The sequence below is a fragment of the Etheostoma spectabile genome, chromosome 3, assembly GCF_008692095.1.
Source record: "Etheostoma spectabile isolate EspeVRDwgs_2016 chromosome 3, UIUC_Espe_1.0, whole genome shotgun sequence".
In the NCBI taxonomy this organism is placed as follows: Eukaryota; Metazoa; Chordata; class Actinopteri; order Perciformes; family Percidae; genus Etheostoma; species Etheostoma spectabile.
In genome coordinates this window covers 16,208,552-16,227,551 of record NC_045735.1, presented here as the reverse complement: position 1 = coordinate 16,227,551, position 19,000 = coordinate 16,208,552, and the positions used below count along the sequence as shown (strand labels likewise).

The window sequence follows — 19,000 nt, the reverse complement described above, 5'->3', positions numbered from 1 at the left end:
TTAGTGGTTAAAGCAAAGCTTTTGGCTTCCATTGGCACAAAATACCTTTAAAAAGAAAGTCAGACACGTACCCTGCATGAGTGTGTAGAAGGTGCCAGAGGCTGACAGGTTGGTGGTGATGGTGATATCCTCTTTGCTGGAGCCCTCTGCCTGGATGCGGACGGAGCTGTCGCTGTCTGTGCGGTAGCTGCTCACACGGCCCGTGGGGTAAGTGACGTTAGTCAGACGCCCGTAACTGTCATACCTACAAAGAAATACATTGATGTGAGGCAAAGAAAGCAAAGAGGGGCATGTCATCTGCAACGGTGTATAAACAGTAACTAGAGCAGAATCGTAAACAGTGCTAAAAAACACTGAGCCTTGCTGAGATTTGTTCAATCATAAGGAGGCAATCATAAGCATAAATGCAGGTCAGGTATGCATAACTGGTACATAAAAGTGACTAATGCTCCGTCATCTCAGATTCACCATGATTATGAATGCTATCTAGGATATACTGTTCTGGTGGTAATTACAAGTAGGAATTGGAGTTTTTGAGAGTCTGATATTGCCCTCTTGGTGCCACAAATTGTGGAAATGTGTCGACACAGGCAGTAAACACAGCAGCAACGCCATCGATGTTGGCAGTCTGAGGTAATAAAACTCATAACTATCAGATCTAATCACTGAAGCACCACCAGCACAACTTCTAGAAAGTGTGCATTGTCCACAGCATTTCACCATCCACGAATAGAGGGGGAGCACTAACGAGTTGGACTCTAGCTTTTACAACATGTGAATGTAATATTCGGTAAACGCTACTCAGTTTGTAACTTTTAAAGGATGGAATCACACATTAAAACCAAAAATTAACTACTGACAAGGAAAAACTGTCATGGCCAAGCAAGGAAGCGCAAACCTTTTCAGATTTGGAAAACTGCTTATTAGCTTAAAGGATTACTGCTATCACCTAATCTAATTATACACCCTATGAAATAGGAGCACTGAGGTGCGAATCCTTGGAGAGATGCAGCATTTCACTAGCCTACAAATCAGTCAGTTCATCACATGCAAGTACACGAGTGGCCAGATTGTTTCATTTCACTCAGAGAACACGTAAGCATGGAACAATTTGAAATCTCTCAGATTGCCAGTGTTCCAGAATGGGAGTGAATGAACGGTGCATTACTTAGAATAAAGACTTTTATCTGTGCACTGAATACAGATTGGAAAGCCCACTTCAATGTTGCTGCCTGCCATAATAAAGCCTCTAATAAATGAGATGGCGGGTGCGGGTTTACGGATATTTCTTCAGAGCTGCCATCTCAAATATCCAATATGGAAAGGAAGAGCAGGAGAGGAATCATCTCCTGGAGATAAATTTTATCTGATCTCAAGTGCACTAGGGACTGGAATTCATAGATGCATTTCAACCCAGGTCTTCCACTTCAGGAAATACTAAATCAGAGTAATTCATATCTAAAGCATTTCATTTATTTTGATACTGCTCATATTTTATCAGCAAGATGTATTCTCCCTGTCGTCATCGTACAATCAAAGACTTTGCAGTGAAACACTAGAAGTTTCAGGCTACTGTATGTGCAGTGTACCACTATTCAGCTGTTCAGTTCTTTGGACAAAGCGTGTATTCCTGTTTGCCTTCACCTAGGCACAAAAGACCACAAGACGGAAATCTCATTCTAGAGTGACGCAGCATGCCCCCAGCTTGATCGCTGACCCAAACTCTCTCCGTCTCAATTAGGGCCTTGAGCTAGAGCCATTCCTCGGGCTTCACCGCTGATTATCTAATGGCTCCGGCCTGCTTCAATTCAGCTGCCTATTAGCTTGCTTTCTCCAGAGAAGAGGGGCATGCGGGGGCAGGGAGCTCAGCAGAAGGGAGAGGACTGCTTTCCCCCTGGATGCCCACAAGTCCATTCGGATTGTTTCACCTTTGTGTCACATGCAACTCCATGACCTTTCACGCTGGGGCCCAACAATAGGCCAGACACTTCATATCAGCGTCCCTTCCAGCATAGATAACCTCAGTCTTATGCACAGCTATTCTCACTTTTTCACTTCCTCTCGCTTCCTGGGAATTTCAGAACACAAGTGACTGATGACTATTAATATGACATAAGGGCAACAGCCATGTGATTTCTTCAACTTCATTAACAGTTGTTTTACATGATTTCGCTGTAATTATTGATCAATTACTAATTATTATTAAATCAACGTCAGAACATTTGCTTGAACCCAGTGACTAGAAGCATTGCTTTCCTGCTAAGAGGCCAGGAGAACAATTCTTCACAATGCTACAAGAGGTGAGAGATTTACAGTTACCCTTACGCATAGTACTTCATTACATCACTTGAAACATTAGGGGGTCAGCAGAGCATCTGCGTACATATAGTAAAAGTCACAGCAAATGAGGTTGCCAAGGGTTACAGCAGAAAGACAGTGTAGCAGATGTCTTTAGTTCTCAGGTGAGTGCTTTGTGTTTCATTTCTGCATTTATCCACATTCATTTGAATGTATAGGCTACAGAACACAAGTGCACATGCATTTATATGGGTAAAATGTTTGTTGAGCAGAGATAAATGGAGGTTTCTTTTCATTTCACCGCGATGATAGCACATTACTGTATGGTGTGGACCCTCAGGTGGTGGAGTGACTTTAAATGCTAATTATTCAAGAAAAACAAACATATTTTGGGTCTATATTAAAACATGGAGAACAGTATTGCTTGTAGTTTAATATGAAGTCAATGTTTAATCTGAAAGAGAAAAACAGAACATTGACTAATTCCTTTTCTGCGTTTGAACTGTAATATATCTCTAAATATATAAGCATGTTTTAGATGGAAAGTGTGTTGGACTCTGCTGACATGCACGTTTATAAAAGGAAATTAGCAGGCACCACAACCAGTTTGACTGTTGATTTCTTTTTCTTGTTGTAGTGATGCATCTTTATTATTTCCATTTGACAGTGTATGGGAAACTGGCTTCCTGCAATATGCTGGATGTACTACAGGCCTGAACACTATTTTCTCACATACTGTAGCTCTTTCATTACAAATGCTATGACAGAACATCTCTAGAATGACGTGTACATGACACAGTATCCCAATTTCTTCCAGATTTACTCTTTTTAAACAAATTGTGTAATTCAAACATCCTGAAAATGCTGTCATCATTTTCTATGTTATCAAGTATAGGTAATATGGGCATCCAATGTATGTACTGTATTTCATCTTGAAAAAGCCCTTTGTTCTACTGGTGCTATAATTTCTTTTCTTTACATAATAGGGAGGATTGTTTTCAAATCTTAACAGCATTAACAGAAAGCAGCGCAGCCATTTACATTACAGGAAGTCAAAGAGAAAGAAGGACAGAATTCCAACCACCCACTGGATTAGTTGAAGCCTTAGGCAATTCCCCATACATAGAGAATGCCTAAGCAACCACTCAGGTGACCACCAACTCAAACACAGGTGATAAATGTCTGCCCAGATTAAACAGAGTGTCTGATTATGTGTCAGAGTGTTATATTTCTGCAGCGAGGTGTACCAGATGTCTGAGCAGCTTAATCACACTTTTTTGGAATGACATCCAGTTAACAGAGCATCCCTTGGCACAGTATATTAAGCTAAGGGACAGATTGCTCCATAGAAGTCCCAAGAACATGAAATCCTAAGCCTTCAATAATACAGCGTGTGGGAGTGTTTCAATTGTTCCCTCACAACGTGTGGGGGGCCTCGATCAATTGCTACCTCTGGCTATTCCATTATGCTTATATTGCCGGGCCTCGTCGCAGTCCTGCGGGTAAAATGTGCCTGCCAGCAGAAATATGTTGTTCCTGTACCCGATGACTCCAAACAGGCGATGGTCTGCAGTCTGCAAGGGTGCAGATGAGTAACATATCATCCAGTAATCCTATTTGGTATGATAACGGCAAATAGGATTACATCCATACTTCCACCGGTCTTGTAGTGCGATTGACATCGACATCAACGCATAAGAAGGTAGCTCATGTGCCGAAATACTGATGTCAGATGTCAAAGAGCTCTTCAACTCTAAACATTCACTCACTAAAGCATCTTAGCGTTCAGTGCCACCACAAACACAGAGCTTCCAGTTCAGATATTCCTGAACTTTTTGTTATAGTAAACTTCTCGAGGAGTCGGAGTTGTTAGGGACTCAGCGGAGAACAGGAATCCTTCCCCTTGCCACTGAAGTTGAAGAATATATGGCTTGAACGTAACGGCCGTTTATTAATATAAAAACAGTTACGCACTAAAGCTTTAATAGAGTGGTTGTTTTAATTAAATGTGCATAGATTGGCGACGTTAGTCTCTAAAGCAAAAAAATGAAAAGAAGGTTTTTCTGTTTAATATAATATGTCATTTTGGAATCTTGTCCTTTGTTGTAAATAATGTTGTCTTGGCCTATTTTTTTAATGCATGACACAATAATGAAAAACAAACGTCATTATTAATATACAGTATTCCACAAATGACAAACAGTATGTTTGAGATTTAAAAGATCTTTTTAGTTGCTTTCTGGGTCAAAGTAGTAATCTATAATCAGCTCAACTGGCATGCAGACTCTGGGTATAAGGATTATAAAAGGGTTTTTCCAAATGAGCAAAATGTTAATATTACTTACTCAAAGAAGGTTGTCCATCCATTTTCATTGGTCTTAGTTGCTAGGAGTCCTGAGCTTCCATGGTAGGTCATTACAGCCAGTTCTTGACCCTGGGCAGCGACCGTTTTAAGGGCATTGTTGGTGCCAATGGTGAACCAGAACGTCTGCCCATCGGGGACCATCAGCCACAAAGGCATACCTGTCGTGTCTCGTCGGATGTTCACAACATTTTTGTTCCTATCGGTGATGACGCTCAGATCTCCGGCTCCTGTGTATGTCAGATTGTAGAGGTAATCTCCTGTGGTCAGACTTTGGGTAAAAATGTGGCTGCCGTTGGAGTCGAACAGATAGAGTTCATCGTGAATGGGAGAGGACACCTCGTACATGCTGAGGGGATTCAGAAAGGGCTTGTTTTTGCGCACATAGCGAATACGAATGTTGCCCAGATCAGCGATATAAAGTTCTCCATCTGGACACACCGCCAGAGAAGAGGGTGAATTCAGCTTAGCATCCTTGGCATAGCCTTCATCGCCAAAGTAACAATCACAGTTGGCATCGTTCTTGCAGTCACAGCCACTTGGTGCCCCTGCGACCAGGGAGATCTCTCCATTGGTGGACACCTGTCGTACTCTGTTGATTTTTTTTTCATCTGACTCAGCGATGTACAAAACGCCATTGTGGGACACAGCAAGGGCGTTAGCGGACTCCAGGGTGGCATGGATGGCTACTTTGCTCATGAGGAAATGGTCAATCCCAGGCACTTGGCAGTGCATAGGCCGCCCTGCTACAATACGGACTTGATGGTTTTCTGAGATCTGAAGTACTACATTGTTGTCCAGGACGTACAGGGAGTTGTCCATTGGACTCACTGCCAGGTCAGTGGGCCACTCAAGACGCACCTAAGAGGAAAAAAACACACAAGAATATCAGCTTTGGGTCACAAAAACAGACCATACTCTTATTGATCCCCACATTTTTCACTTTATCTGAGGCAAACAGTCCCTCAAGGGAAGAATCTTTGAAAACTGTTCACACAAAAAGATAGGCTGCTGTGAAAAAGGTGAGCTATCTCATAGCTCACGCTGGAAGCAAAAACATTTTTTTTTAAACGATTTATTATCTGATAAGGAGGAAAATAGCGGCTGGCGTACTGTTAAAAGGGGAAACACAAAAACATGATTTTTAAGATCAAAGATGATAATAATAGCGGGTAGGAAGGGCAAAACGAGGAGATTGTTCAAATGATCAGTGATCAGATTACCGGGAAAAAGCACACTGCAACTCATCATGAGATCTGTGGACACTAAACAACTGCACTTCTGCATTCCTCACCTCTACAGAGACACTATTTTCCTTGCTTTGGGTTATTAATAATATAATGACAAGAGATTGCACGAGTCCTTGAAAGAAACTTGAGCACACTTACCAAATGAAAGACTAGCCTGCCTCTGGCCTCCTAAATTATGACACATTGTTCTGCTAACAATATATCAGGCTTTTAACAAATTGGAATGATTGGATGCATCCAATTTACCGGCCTCCCGCTCACTTATGATCCCAGGGGATCTCCGGGGAACATAATATGAAGTGCCATATTTCAATGGAAGCTTTGGAGCACAAACCAACTTAGGGAAATGGTTTACACTGATACATGTGGGAAAAAGTCAAGACTGACACATTATATTCAGCTCCTTTGACATGCTACTCTGCATTACACAACACAAACCACCGAGTTCCTGAAACACAATATATGACATGCACTAGAGCATTGAGGAGCCGGTTGCTAACTGGTAAAAGTCTGCCAGCCATATAATGCCCTGTATCTACCTGCTACCGACACACATTTTTAATTATAATGTAAAGGGCAATGCTGACAAAATATTTAATCCAAACTGACAGGGGGATTCAATGGAGGTGATTTCTTGTCTCTTCACACTGGTCTTGATTTTGATTCCCTGCCACTCTTTACAAACAGAGCACTTGACCACCTTTGATTGAAAAACTGATTTGAGCATCGCACACACCTCACATCCCATAAACCTACCATCATCCCCAAACAAAACAGAGGAGCTTTATATAATAGGACATATCTCAGGCCACATACAACAAACAGGGGACCGGCGGTGGATACATGTCATCTTTCAGGGAGCAGGAAATGCATTTACTTGGGAAAAGAAGGGGAGACTTTCAATTTCTTAAAACCTATTTCTTGTCAACACTACTGGTTAAATATTTCATGAGCCAGAGTGTGGAGTGGCTCAGGGGAGCTGCCTGTAAGGAGGTTTTCACGCCACTCTGACTGATGAAGGGATATTTCCCGAGCTGCTGTCCCATATGCTGTAACCCGATCGTACCCTCCCCTTTATACAGTGGGGCAGCTGTCAGTAGTGCCTGTCTGACACAGACAGCAAAAAAAGAATAAAAACTGCACTCATCAGCCAAGGAAGCAAGCCACGGATTTGCACCAACAAAAAACTATTCTTAAATGTATTTGGACTTGTATTAGAACTATAAAGTCATTTTCCATTAGCAGTCTCTGCACTCTTTGCCCCAACCAGCGTGATGCCTGTCTGAAGAAGTCATATGTCATTATTTGAGGTCCCTCTTGAATGTCACAGTCAGTCTCTATAAAGCTTTCTGAAGCTGCTAACACCCTTGAAATATGTTCAAGAAATCTTGTTTTAAGACTTGGTTCCCCTCTATTTAAGTTTGAACTCAGCAGGGGGAGGCAGAGACGATTTTCATGAGAAACATTAAATGAAACTGCTTTCTGAAACAGCTAGGACCAAAGGACTCGGTATAAACCAATGAAAAGATTCTTGAAAGCAGGCAAACTGTTGTCCTTTTGCATCATAATACAACTTTAAAAGAAAGAAATCTCATGGAGCTGCACATGGAATTAAGAATGAATTTTGCTGCAGTGCGCTCACTGCACAGATGGCATGGCAGGATAAGAATAACCTCATCAGAAGAGAGAGAGAAATCTGAAATTATTTTTTGCCTCAAACAGGTGAGCTACAGCAAAAAGTAATGACCACTGTGATGAGCCTTCTCTAGAGAAACTCTGGTCCTAAGTGAGGGATTGGGGAGTGTTTTGAAGAAGGAAGCTATGTGCCCTGGATGAATTTTTAATGGATGCTTTTTACTGTCTGAGTGTCTCTGGCAGAGCTGGTGCGATTTGTCATCGTTGGAGCTGCAGTCAGTCAGCCTGCGTCCTCGCTGCTGTGGAGCTTCGATAGTGAGCATCTATAGGTGCTCGTGTTTGTGTGCAGAAGGGTAAGGGAGCAGCCAGCACGGGTCATGAAGGGGGGATGGAGTTCCTCCGGGGCTTGATATGGGCAGCTGGAGGCTTTGCGCCCTCCATTGAATACATAATTTCACAGACACACAGAAAGCTTCTCTCCATTGGCATCCGAGGCCCCCTCAAGACCTGTTTGCCAGTCATACTACATAACACATGGTGGGGCAGGAAAAACAAGTACCTGCACATGGAGCAGGGCTTAGACATAAATTCAATCTAAACATTAAAGCCCAGGAATGCCCTTCGCATGGACGTAGTACATAGTACAAAAAAAACAATTATAGGTACTTTCGACAACACACAAAACACATGTTTAAGGAAAAACTCAGGAGGAGCACAACTCATTCTACATATGTTAAGAACATTCAGGAGACCCTGAAGAATCACACAGGAGGATTTAATGAGCACTCAATTGAGGAGAAATTAGGATCATACAGTACAGCGTGGGTGCCATCCCAGATTTCTGTAGTTCCTGTCTTCCTGAAGGTGATTTCAAACTCATGCTGGAGGCAAACGAAGATATTGCAGGTGCCTAAAACATGAATGCTAAAGCTTAGTTCAGCCCATCTCTCTCTCTGGGAAGTATGCAAAAGTGTGGCAGGCCCACCAATCTCCTATAAGGAGCTCTTGAAACAAATCATTCTCATATCATGCAGCTCACTAGATTCCCTGAATCTATGGAGGCACAAAGTTGAAGCACTCCTTTGCCTAGAAAGGTTATGAGCTTATGGTGGACACTGACCTGAATGAGACTTGAGTACCACTGTCTCAACTTACATAGCATGAGTTCATTATCTGGAAATTCCACCTAAATACACAAGTACTCTTTTTTCAACCAAAATGAGTGTGTTTATTCAGTTGTTTTTTTTAAATAGCCCCCTCTCCCATTGCCTTTCTGGTATCTTCTGGTGTGTCACGTTCAGCGTCAGGGTCAGTAAACACTAGGAAGCATCATGGAGCCTAGTGACAATGTGACAGTGGTTTCCTTTTTTAATATCTGATACTTATTTAGTCTTTCTTTTAAAGTCTGTGCCGAATAATTTGAAACAAAATCCAAGTGCTGCTTGGGAGGAGAAGGACAGAATTTGTGACCGACACAAAGGAAGTGAGGAGGTGACGCGTCTCACAGCATCACGCCGGAAAAGGGTCCAAAATTAGCATGTCCACCCGAGTGTCATGTTTCAATCAGTGCTAATACTGCTGAGTTCTTTGTCCCGGGAATGAATGCTCATTACAACCTCAGCCGTCTAAGACAAAAGCCAGATGTTAGTGAGTGTTGGTGGGTTTTTTGGGCTAATTACAACAACAGCAGAACAAGGCCTAAATTACTTGGGTTGAAAATTATAATGTCAGGAAAAAACAGCCAATGCCCGGGCTGCTAGAGTATGGAAAAAGACTCATCACTTCCAAAGGGAAGTCACTGAGCTAGAGAGTGATGTGACCTCAGTGCAGTGGCCTTGCCTGGGGAATGTTTTCTGTCTGTGGTAGCGATCTGGTGCATATGTGTGTGTGTGTATATATGTGTTTGAGTGCATCAGTGAACATGTGTGTGTGAATGGAGAGCCAGTGAGGTTACAGGTCATCCTCATCATCTCCCTACAGCTATAGGTCAACGGCCCTTGGCTGTATGGCCATTTGACACAGACATGGGAGGACCCGGGACTACAGTGGCACCTCTGATTTTAGCATGGCTCTTTACCCCGGTGCTATGCTTATTCCAGGTCCTTAGTGTTCTTCGAGCCCGGACAGAGTCCCATTAACTGCTCATATTCATTTTTATATTGACTTATTATTAACTAAAGGATGATTTATATTTTCATTCACCGAGGTGGTACAGCTGTGTTTGGGGCTGCTTTCCTAAATTGACAATCTTCTGGACCAATGGAATTGATCTACAGTAAGCAAATACAGACAATCCTTGGTTTAAGACATTTCACATCCTCCTCTCGAGTCAGAGACGCAGGCTTTGTAAAAATTAGGAGCAACATGTTTAAATATTGTATTAATGTTTTTTGCTGCCTTGATGCATAATGAACTGTCTGTCTGGAATCCCAACAGAGTGCTGTAGATGCCTGTCGGTTCTACTGTAAGTGCCTTCCTCTGTCTTTCTTTTGCAAGTCCTGTGTATCTACAAGCTGACGCCATATGATCGATAAACAAATGTGGATCAAAACTAAGCCAAGGCCTGGCCGGAGCTTCCAGCTACAGAAACAAAAGCTCACACGTGGATGTTAGCATCCTGTAGACCAGGGTCAGTAGAGGAGGCTGGTGTAACTTTAGAATAGGGGTGCACAATAATACAACTCATTTTTTTTTATTGTCATTGCAAAATAACTAGCGCAATAAACATATCTTAAGGGCTGGAATATACTGCTAAAGAAACTCTTTGATTTTTTATCATTAGAATACGGCCCTTCATTCTTTTTTTAGTGGTGCCTTTTATTTTCAATTCAATGCTCAATTTATTCAATAAAAGAAAGTTGGATTTCCTTTAGCTCTTTCCTTCCTTTGCTTTAAATTCAACCAGCAATTTGTTTTATTTTAGCAGAATGGTGGAAGCAGTAGAACTGAGTACACACACACACACACACACACACACACACACACACACACACACACACACATATATATCTGTTAATTTATGACAAGTAATATCCTTATCACGCTATTTAACAACGTTATTGAATATCCCATATTTTGCTCACATGGTGCAGTGCAGCCCTAGTTTAGAGACAGGCAGACACATGCAGGCTGCCCCGGTCAGAGAGGTGGTACCTGAGAGATGTCCATGACAGCATCGCAGCTGAGAGGTCGGGCCGAGGTCAGGTCATTAAAACCCAGAAGAGTGGAGATGATACCGTTCTGATCAATCCTGCGAATCATGGTCCCATCCACAAAGAAGATTACACCGTACTTATCCACCGTAATGCCTGCAGATAAAAGCCCCAATGGACAGAAGAAGAAAATATCCATCAGTTATTTTGTTTATCTGTGACTTTATGTGAGGACAGTGCACCACTAAATTACAATTCAACGCTATTCACTGCGATACAAATTTTAGACTAATCACAGCAATGAAAGCTAATGTGAGGATTGATTTTTTTTATATCAATAATGGAGAACAATAGACACATCAGAGCACTGTATACATTGATTCAGTTACTATAATAAAAAAAAAACTATAATTTTCATCAATGTTGGCTCTTTCTCTCATGCTCTCTCAGCCTCAAACAACAATGAAGCTGAGAATCCCGACCCTTTTCTAATGCACATCTCTGTATTTTTCTATTACCTCAGGGTCTGTCAAACAATATTCAAGCAGCTATGAACATCTTGTCTACAGTTATTACAACAAATGCTCTATATCAACGGAAGCCTGGACTATACAGTACATACTACACTCTTTAGTGGGACTAAAGTGTTATTTCAGTACATACAGTATGACTCACAATGTCCTCCCAATAGAGGACAACAAGTATGAGAAGCATGTGATCTAGTGCCTACTGCATCATCCAAACATGGAAGCACCGAGACAACAAAGACCTCAGGAAACACAACGCAAGGCACGCCATAATAAAAAATAAATTGAGTTTTAAAAATAACTGAAGCTAGTGAGATACATGTAGGTACTTTTTATGTATTAAGTTCTCGAGCCGAGCAGTTGCCTCCTGATCTGATGGATGAATCCTCCTTTTATGAGAGGGAAAGCTTGATCATGTGTTCCATTGTTGCTCCCCTCTACAAGCACACAGGGGGCTTAAGCCCAAGATTTATGGTTCTGCCTTAAATCAACGCTGTGTGTAGGTACACGTAGATACGGACCCTATGCGTCGCCTGACGTGCCCCTCCCCAGAAATCTAACTTCACGTCGCGGCTTCACAACTCGGCCTTGGCTTGGTAGCGTCACATTTCGCCCTACTCATTTCTGGGTTTTCCTTCTCTGTGAACTTTCAGACTGTGGTCAGACAACACAGGGGAGACTTTGGAGAGGTTCTGTTGGATGGAGGTAAGATAAGATAGATTAATGCGTGTAAACTAAAAAGTATAGATCCAGCCTCTGGGACTACTGTCTTCAACTATACAGCAACCTAGTCTACTTGATATAAAAAAGAGAAAATGCAACTCAAAACTGATGTAGAAGTGCACACATTGATTATAATAATATCTATACAATACCTCTGGGGTTAGTGAGAGTGGCCTCCACGGCCTTGCCTCCATCCCCGCAGCGAGTGTCATCGTATGGGAGACACTGGTCTCCAGTGCCCGCCACCAACTGCAGATTCTTGGCCACATCTTTTACAACATTCAGCGACTTCACCTTGAACACCTTCCTGCTGCTGGTGTCCGAAAGGTACACGGCAGCGTTGACTGGACTGGTGGTCAGGTAGTACTTATGAGCAGGGCTGTTGCTGAAAGAGAGGAACAAGCCCAAGTCAATAAAGCTGGAAGGGCTACAGCGCTTTCAATAAGAAACATTGTTTAATACAATTAAAATGGATTCAAAAGCCATTTAGAGAGTCAATTGGGCACAATTACAGTTTGACCCACAGACATGGAAAAAGAAAACTAGAATGAGATTTAAAATGGCAAAATAAAACGAGATTAGACTTGACATAATGCCGGAGCTTAGAACTCCTCTACAGTACAGTCAGGCTTTGTTAGAAATCCCTGTTTTTGTCACCCACTTGTCTGAATGTATGCGCATACACAGTTGACATGTGCCAACTTAATGATTATGTATAGATACAGATAAAGATGTCTAGTTCTCAACTTATTGAAACAGTAGCAATGCTGGAGGGGGCGCAGAGTTTAGAAGTCAAAGAGAAACCAGGGTCTAGTGGGACTTGGGGTACTTGGGATCTTTTGACAGAAATCCTAATTTTAAATATATGTTTTTGATTATTGCTAAAAGAAGTATAAACAAGTATGTTTTGCTTTTCCCTTGGTGCTTTCTTCTAGAGAAAGACAAATGCAGAGCTGAAGCAGCAGCAACACTGTGCACGCGTCAGGCAGACATAACAGCTCAGAAAGAAATATCCTATTGAACTTCCAACCGAGTCAGCAAAGTAATCCTTCATATCCACAGGAGGTTCCCAACCTGACAGACAGACAATAGACCCAAATATAACCAATCCTGCTGTGCAATCTATTGGCACACTCGTAGTCAGAATAGGTGTCATCTAACACAAAAAACAAAGATTTATGTAGACAAACCCATGGGAGTACAAATGAAGTGACAGAGAGGACTATTTCTATATATAATATACACATGATCTTCTGGTGAAAATCAAACACTGACAGATTGTAACTAAAAACAACTGAGCCCAATGGCACTATACACTACTGGATGCTTATGAGTATATGCAAGAAGGATCGTATTTTGAAAGTGGCAGTTTTGACAAATTATTGTGCTCACTTTGTAATTGGGAAAGGGGGGGGGGGAGGGTGGGAGAGGGCCTTTCTTTAACAATGCCACCTACATAACAAAACAGCTGATTGATCCCTTCCAACTAGTTTTATTAGCTGATTAATTGATTGTCAGAAAATGTATCAACAACAATTTTGCTAATCTATAATACCAATAATTAATTTAAACCTTTATCAAGTAACAATGCTAAACACTTGCTGGTTCCAGCTTTATGAATGCCATCATTTTGCCTGTTGTTGCTGACTGTTGGTCCGACAAAACAAGGACTTAGTAAGCAGTTTAGCAACGTACTGTAGTGTTTAGTGCCACCTTAAAGATGAACAGAGCTATCGGGGCAGGATACAGCGCAGCTCTGCCAGACCTGATAAGCATTACAGAGAAACCTGTCAGCAGGGTGTCACTCAAAGTGGATTAAGACCGAATTTCAACTCTAACCTCAAGGGTTCTTTCAGGGCTTATGGTTGGCATGACAGCGCCAAACCTTATATTTTTATAACGCGAATTGTCAACTCTGGTACATAATTTTATATGACAATTGACCTTCAATGAATCAGTGATGACAGGACACTGCAGCAAACCTCCAGCAGGCACACACATGTCACAGTCAGCCCCCTGACCACGTTGACTGATGTGCAGGTACAACCGGCTGGCGTGGAAAAACAACTACTGTCTTCAAGTAGGTCAGTAGCAAGCCTCAATAACTGGATTCTACTTTGCATTCTATCTGCCATGTGCAATCAGCTGATAGCTTATCAGCACCCAGTTGCATGTAGAACGGTGTTGGTCCCCCATAGTGTTTGAAACTATGAGGCGTTATTCCCTGACCTTGAGCTACGACCATATACTCCATCTATCTATATTCACCGACAACATCCAGTTTGTAGAAGATAATTGGATTTTGCTGCATGCTGGCGCAGCAACGGAGGCAGCACGGTTGGAGTGGATGGGGACATCCTTAGTAGGGGGTCAATGAACATTGCAGTGAGATCAGCCACCTTCCAGTCCAAGCGCTAGCTCACACACGAACAGGAGGCAGCCACCCATTTTATACAGACACATGCTGTGTTTTCCAACATAAATCTCCTTTTTAAAATGTAAATGGGCTTGGAGGAAAGACTGAGAGCAAAGGGACAAAGCTTTGATGCTTTTTGTTTTGTTTTGCTCTGGCAAACAGCGCATGATGTGTAGGTAAGCACAAAGGCATTTCAGGCTACATATACATTACTACATATTCATCTTTATGCAGCATTTTGAGTTTTAGCTGCAGTAGCAGAACTAATCTCTGTCCATAGAAACACACCTGACAACACATATCACATGACCATTCACACACTGGGCATGTGCGTGCCGGTGTAAACAGGAAGCAGATTGTCTGAAGTTATTCTGTGGTTGAAAATCACGGATGTATAAGTGGAAAATACAGAACATATTGTGGAGAACAACACTGGTGAAAAATAAGATCAGGGATTTATTATCTTGGACAACGACATGGTGGAACCGTTACTGAAAGGTTTGAAAGCTACCGCACCGATAAGACTGGCTGGCGTGGATCAGTCTCACCAAAAGGTCTCTGTTTGGGCCCGTCCAGACTATTAAGCAACCACAGAGTTTTCAAACCAAAATGGTGGCAGCAGTGTTTCCAAGTGTCTCTGTTTTAGGGGCTCAGAAAAAGCTGGAGAAGTGTGTACACAAGGCCCAAACATAGCAAAAGATATTCATTTTTTAAACCAAAACGTACTACTGTAGATGTAGACTGACAAAAGATAGTTGCAGAGAGACAGAAAAAGCAACAGAGAACTTCTGAGTGTTTGTTTCATTCTTGAAAAGAGAGGCCACTGACCAGCGTCACTTGGCTTTTCATCCTCGGTTTGAATACATGTTCCCCAGCTGAAGTCCTGACCCTCTGATAGAAAATGAATCAATAGCTCTTTGCCTGACACATGGTATCTAAAGAGAGCACGCAGAGATTTCTCTCACCACCACCTGCCAAGGAAAATGAGGTCTTTGTATCTTAAGCCACTGATAACATCCACACTGAGTTGTTGTCACCATGTTCATACAACTGTTGTATTCAGTCTCTCTACACCAGACATCTTCTATATCCCACTCCAAAATGTTGAGATCCCTTGACAGATGGCAATTCCACAACCCCTTCAATTAAACAGATATATTTGAAAGCATAATGGTAGATTACTCAATACTTATATATGTATATTGGTCCATGAAATGTGCCCCCCATAATTAATCCTGAGGAAAAGTGCAGCCTTTACTGAGCCAACAATCAGCTGCTCTCTTTGCAATCACACATACAGATGCAAACCCACTGTAGTGAACATGGCACTGTGATTAAGTAAGCTCATAAACCATTAATTAACCATAAATCTACGGCTTTATGAAGATGAAATTTACGCAGCGAGTCAGTACTATATGATGAGATCGTCAAAAATGGGCTCAAAAGGCCACTTTGACATCAAGTATGTGGACTGTATCTGTTTCTATTTTTCATTGAAGCAAATACTGCATGGCTTACCTATGCCTGAAGTCTTTATTTCTGTTTGCCAAAAGCAGCAGAAAAAGAGAGAGGAAGAGAACAGAGAGGAAATGTTAGTTGTTAGTGGATAGAATTAAGTAAACAAGTTGTTAGAGGACAGAATTAATTAAAGGAGAATCGTAACAAAATATTGTATTCCTTATCTACTCAAACCTTCGTCTTTGCTGACGTTAACAAGGAAATTAATCTTTTCCTTGGAACGTCTTCTGTTAGGACTCCATTGATATCCTCTTCGGCCAGTATCAGGGCCCAACTCCAGCTGATACAGGTGGATGAGACAGGCAGGACCATCAATCCTGAGGCTTTAGGGCACTTTTGTCTATCTCAACCGACCTCAGTGGTTTATGACCTGTGTGCGAGAACCATCTGAGCTCACGGCCCTGAGTGAATGTTGGTAGCCAACTCCTTCATTACCTGAGCTCCAGGACGCTGGTGACGTTCCCCGTGGTGAAAATCCTCCTCACATAGTTGAAGTCGCCCACGTATAAACTTCCGTCTGAGCCACAGGCCAGAGCCACGGGGGCCAGCAGCTTGTTTCCGTCAGCGAGGCCATTACAGCTGGGGCAGGAGATGCTGCGCCTGCGCCCATTCCCCATCACGCTGCCGATTACAGGAGGCTGCTGGGAGATGAAGACGTTCTCCCCGTTGCCCATGTGAAGAATACCTGATGAGGGCACAGGAAAGAAAAAAGTAACACTTGCAAGCCGTGTAGTCTGAGCAGAGTGTTTGTCTTAAATAGGATGCAGGCAAAAATGAAAGCGTGGACTAGTGGAGCAAGTGACAACAGATCCGACCAACTGGTTCTGGCTAATTTTTTGCAATGTTGATAACCAGAGGGTGGCTTGAACACTAGGCACTTTAATCAGTTTCTCTCATCTTATTTGAACTCAGCAGTGTTTCCTAATATGCCAGAAAGTGCTTCCAGGCCAGTTTCTCCCAAGATAAACCTTCTTTAAGAGGCATTATTATACAGCAGCCTAGTAAAGAATATACTGTATAGCACCCAAAATATCTATCTATAAATTGCAGGAACATCCGTCTGTCTGTCTGTGTGGTATGCTCATATCTCTCAAACCGTTAAACTTGACAGGCATGAGTAAGTGCGGTAAATGTAAATGTGCTGTATTTATATAGCGCTTTTCTAGTCTTAACGACTACTCAAATCGCTTTTCACATCATACAGGAAACATTCACCATTCACACACATTCATACACTGTGGCTGAGGCTGCAGTACAAGGTAGCCACCTGCTCATCAGATAAACATGCATACACATTCAGCACAGCACCGGGGGCAACTGGGGGTTCAGTGTCTTGCCCAAGGACACTTCGACGTGGGACTGCAGGGCTAGGGATCAAACCACCAACTTTCCGATTTGCAGGCAACCGCTCTACCACTGAGCCACAGCCGCGGTGCCAAGTTTGACGTTGTTAGGATTAGAAATGCAAAATATATTGCAGACGTCACATGCAGAACGCTTTGCAACAGCGTAGCTTCCAACATGAGCTACATGATTGCACACACGAGCACGCACACACACACACACACACACACACACACACTCCAGTTTGATTGAAGCAGATATTGGCTGATTAGCTCTCATAATGGGCCGGGTGGGTCTCGCCCTGCCATGAGTCCATGAGGCTAATGTCTGATTACTCCACATTGTCATTGTGATATTTTGTGATTACGTTCTGAATCTGCAATCTGTAGTACGCGATCCAGTGTGTACAGTGGAGTTGCATAGGACGTGGTTTGGTGTCATTTTGGGGTACAACTTGGTTTTGATGAATTCTACAAGCAGCAGTACCACAGGCCAAGCAATCAGCCCGTTCCAAACAGGCCCGTTTCCACGGCCACTGTTAGTGTTACTAATAACAGATGATGTGTCAAGATGTACGTACACAAACCTATGTTTACAAGAACATTATATTAATAGTTAGTTTACTATACAACTACAAAAATAAGTGTTACCATTAGTAACTGTTATTTTTTACCACAGTGATTACAAAGGTGGCACCCAATTTGTCAACTGTAATGTTTACTGTACATGCATATATCAATTCCACTTCTGCAAATTGTTCATGCAATTCACATAATTGCATTATCTAACAGAGCCACATTAATTCTGTTCACACAACAGAGCTCTGATTTGATTGTACAAACAAATTACTGTTTGGAGTTTAGCTTAAATAAAAAATGATGCTACATTCCCACGTAGGAGCCTAAGACACATCCTGAAGCAGCCATCTACACTTGCAGTAATCTGCATAAAAACTTGGAATCTGTGGAGAATAGCATTCCAGTCTGGTGTGTAGAGATGCGTAGAGGGCTGTATAAATGTTTGCAAATTCCAAGTCAGGAGATTTAATCAATTAATGAATTGATTAAATCCTCTGACATGGAATCAGTAGATATGGATACATACCCATGCTGCTTGACGTGTGTTTGACAGGTGGGGGGGGAAAAGGATTAAAACGAGATGGTTATGTTTCTCTGTTTCTGCTATGGGTACGTGGGCAGCTGCTTGCTGACACGTTACTCATGAGAACTTGGAAAACTTAGACTGTTCTGGTGCTGTAATGCTGCAAGTCTCTGTCTCCAAGTGGCTCAAGGTTGTTTATTGCAGTTTCAAAAGTATAGTAGTAAGTAAGTAAGTATAAAGTATTTAAGATGAACATTTTAAAAGAGAATGAAAGTCAACACCCAGACAAAAATCTGATGTGATTTTGAGTAGGTCTGTTTGTGCAATTCTGCCAGCTGAAGCCATAGAAATTGCTCTGTGTCCTTGTTTGCCATAAGAGGTGGTCTTAGCAGATGGAAACACAGGCACAATTTCACACCAAAATGGGGGACAAAAAGCCCTTGGCACAAGTGAAATAGAAAATTACCAGACAGGCACAATCACAAAAGAATGACTAACCCGAATAAAAATGGCATTGTGCCTGAATGAACTCTACCTGCTTTGCGCATCACCAAATATAGAGACATATGAGGCCAGTTCATGTGAAGGCACTCAGGCATGTACCCACACACACATGCACGCTATGTTTCCATTAGCGTTGCCAATATATGCTTGGAAAATGTTCAAATATGTTA

The 19,000-nt window shown here is 42.2% G+C and overlaps 1 protein-coding gene across 1 annotated transcript in view; it reads right to left on the bottom strand.

Moving 5' to 3' along the window:
- The window catches only part of tenm4 (teneurin transmembrane protein 4), a 173,499-nt gene that overhangs the window by 21,340 nt on the left and 133,159 nt on the right, over window positions 1-19,000 (bottom strand). Inside the window, 5 exon segments of the mRNA XM_032504007.1 lie at window positions 72-244; window positions 4,644-5,521; window positions 10,699-10,853; window positions 12,100-12,332; window positions 16,317-16,566. Of these exon segments, the coding sequence (XP_032359898.1) occupies window positions 72-244; window positions 4,644-5,521; window positions 10,699-10,853; window positions 12,100-12,332; window positions 16,317-16,566 (1,689 nt within the window).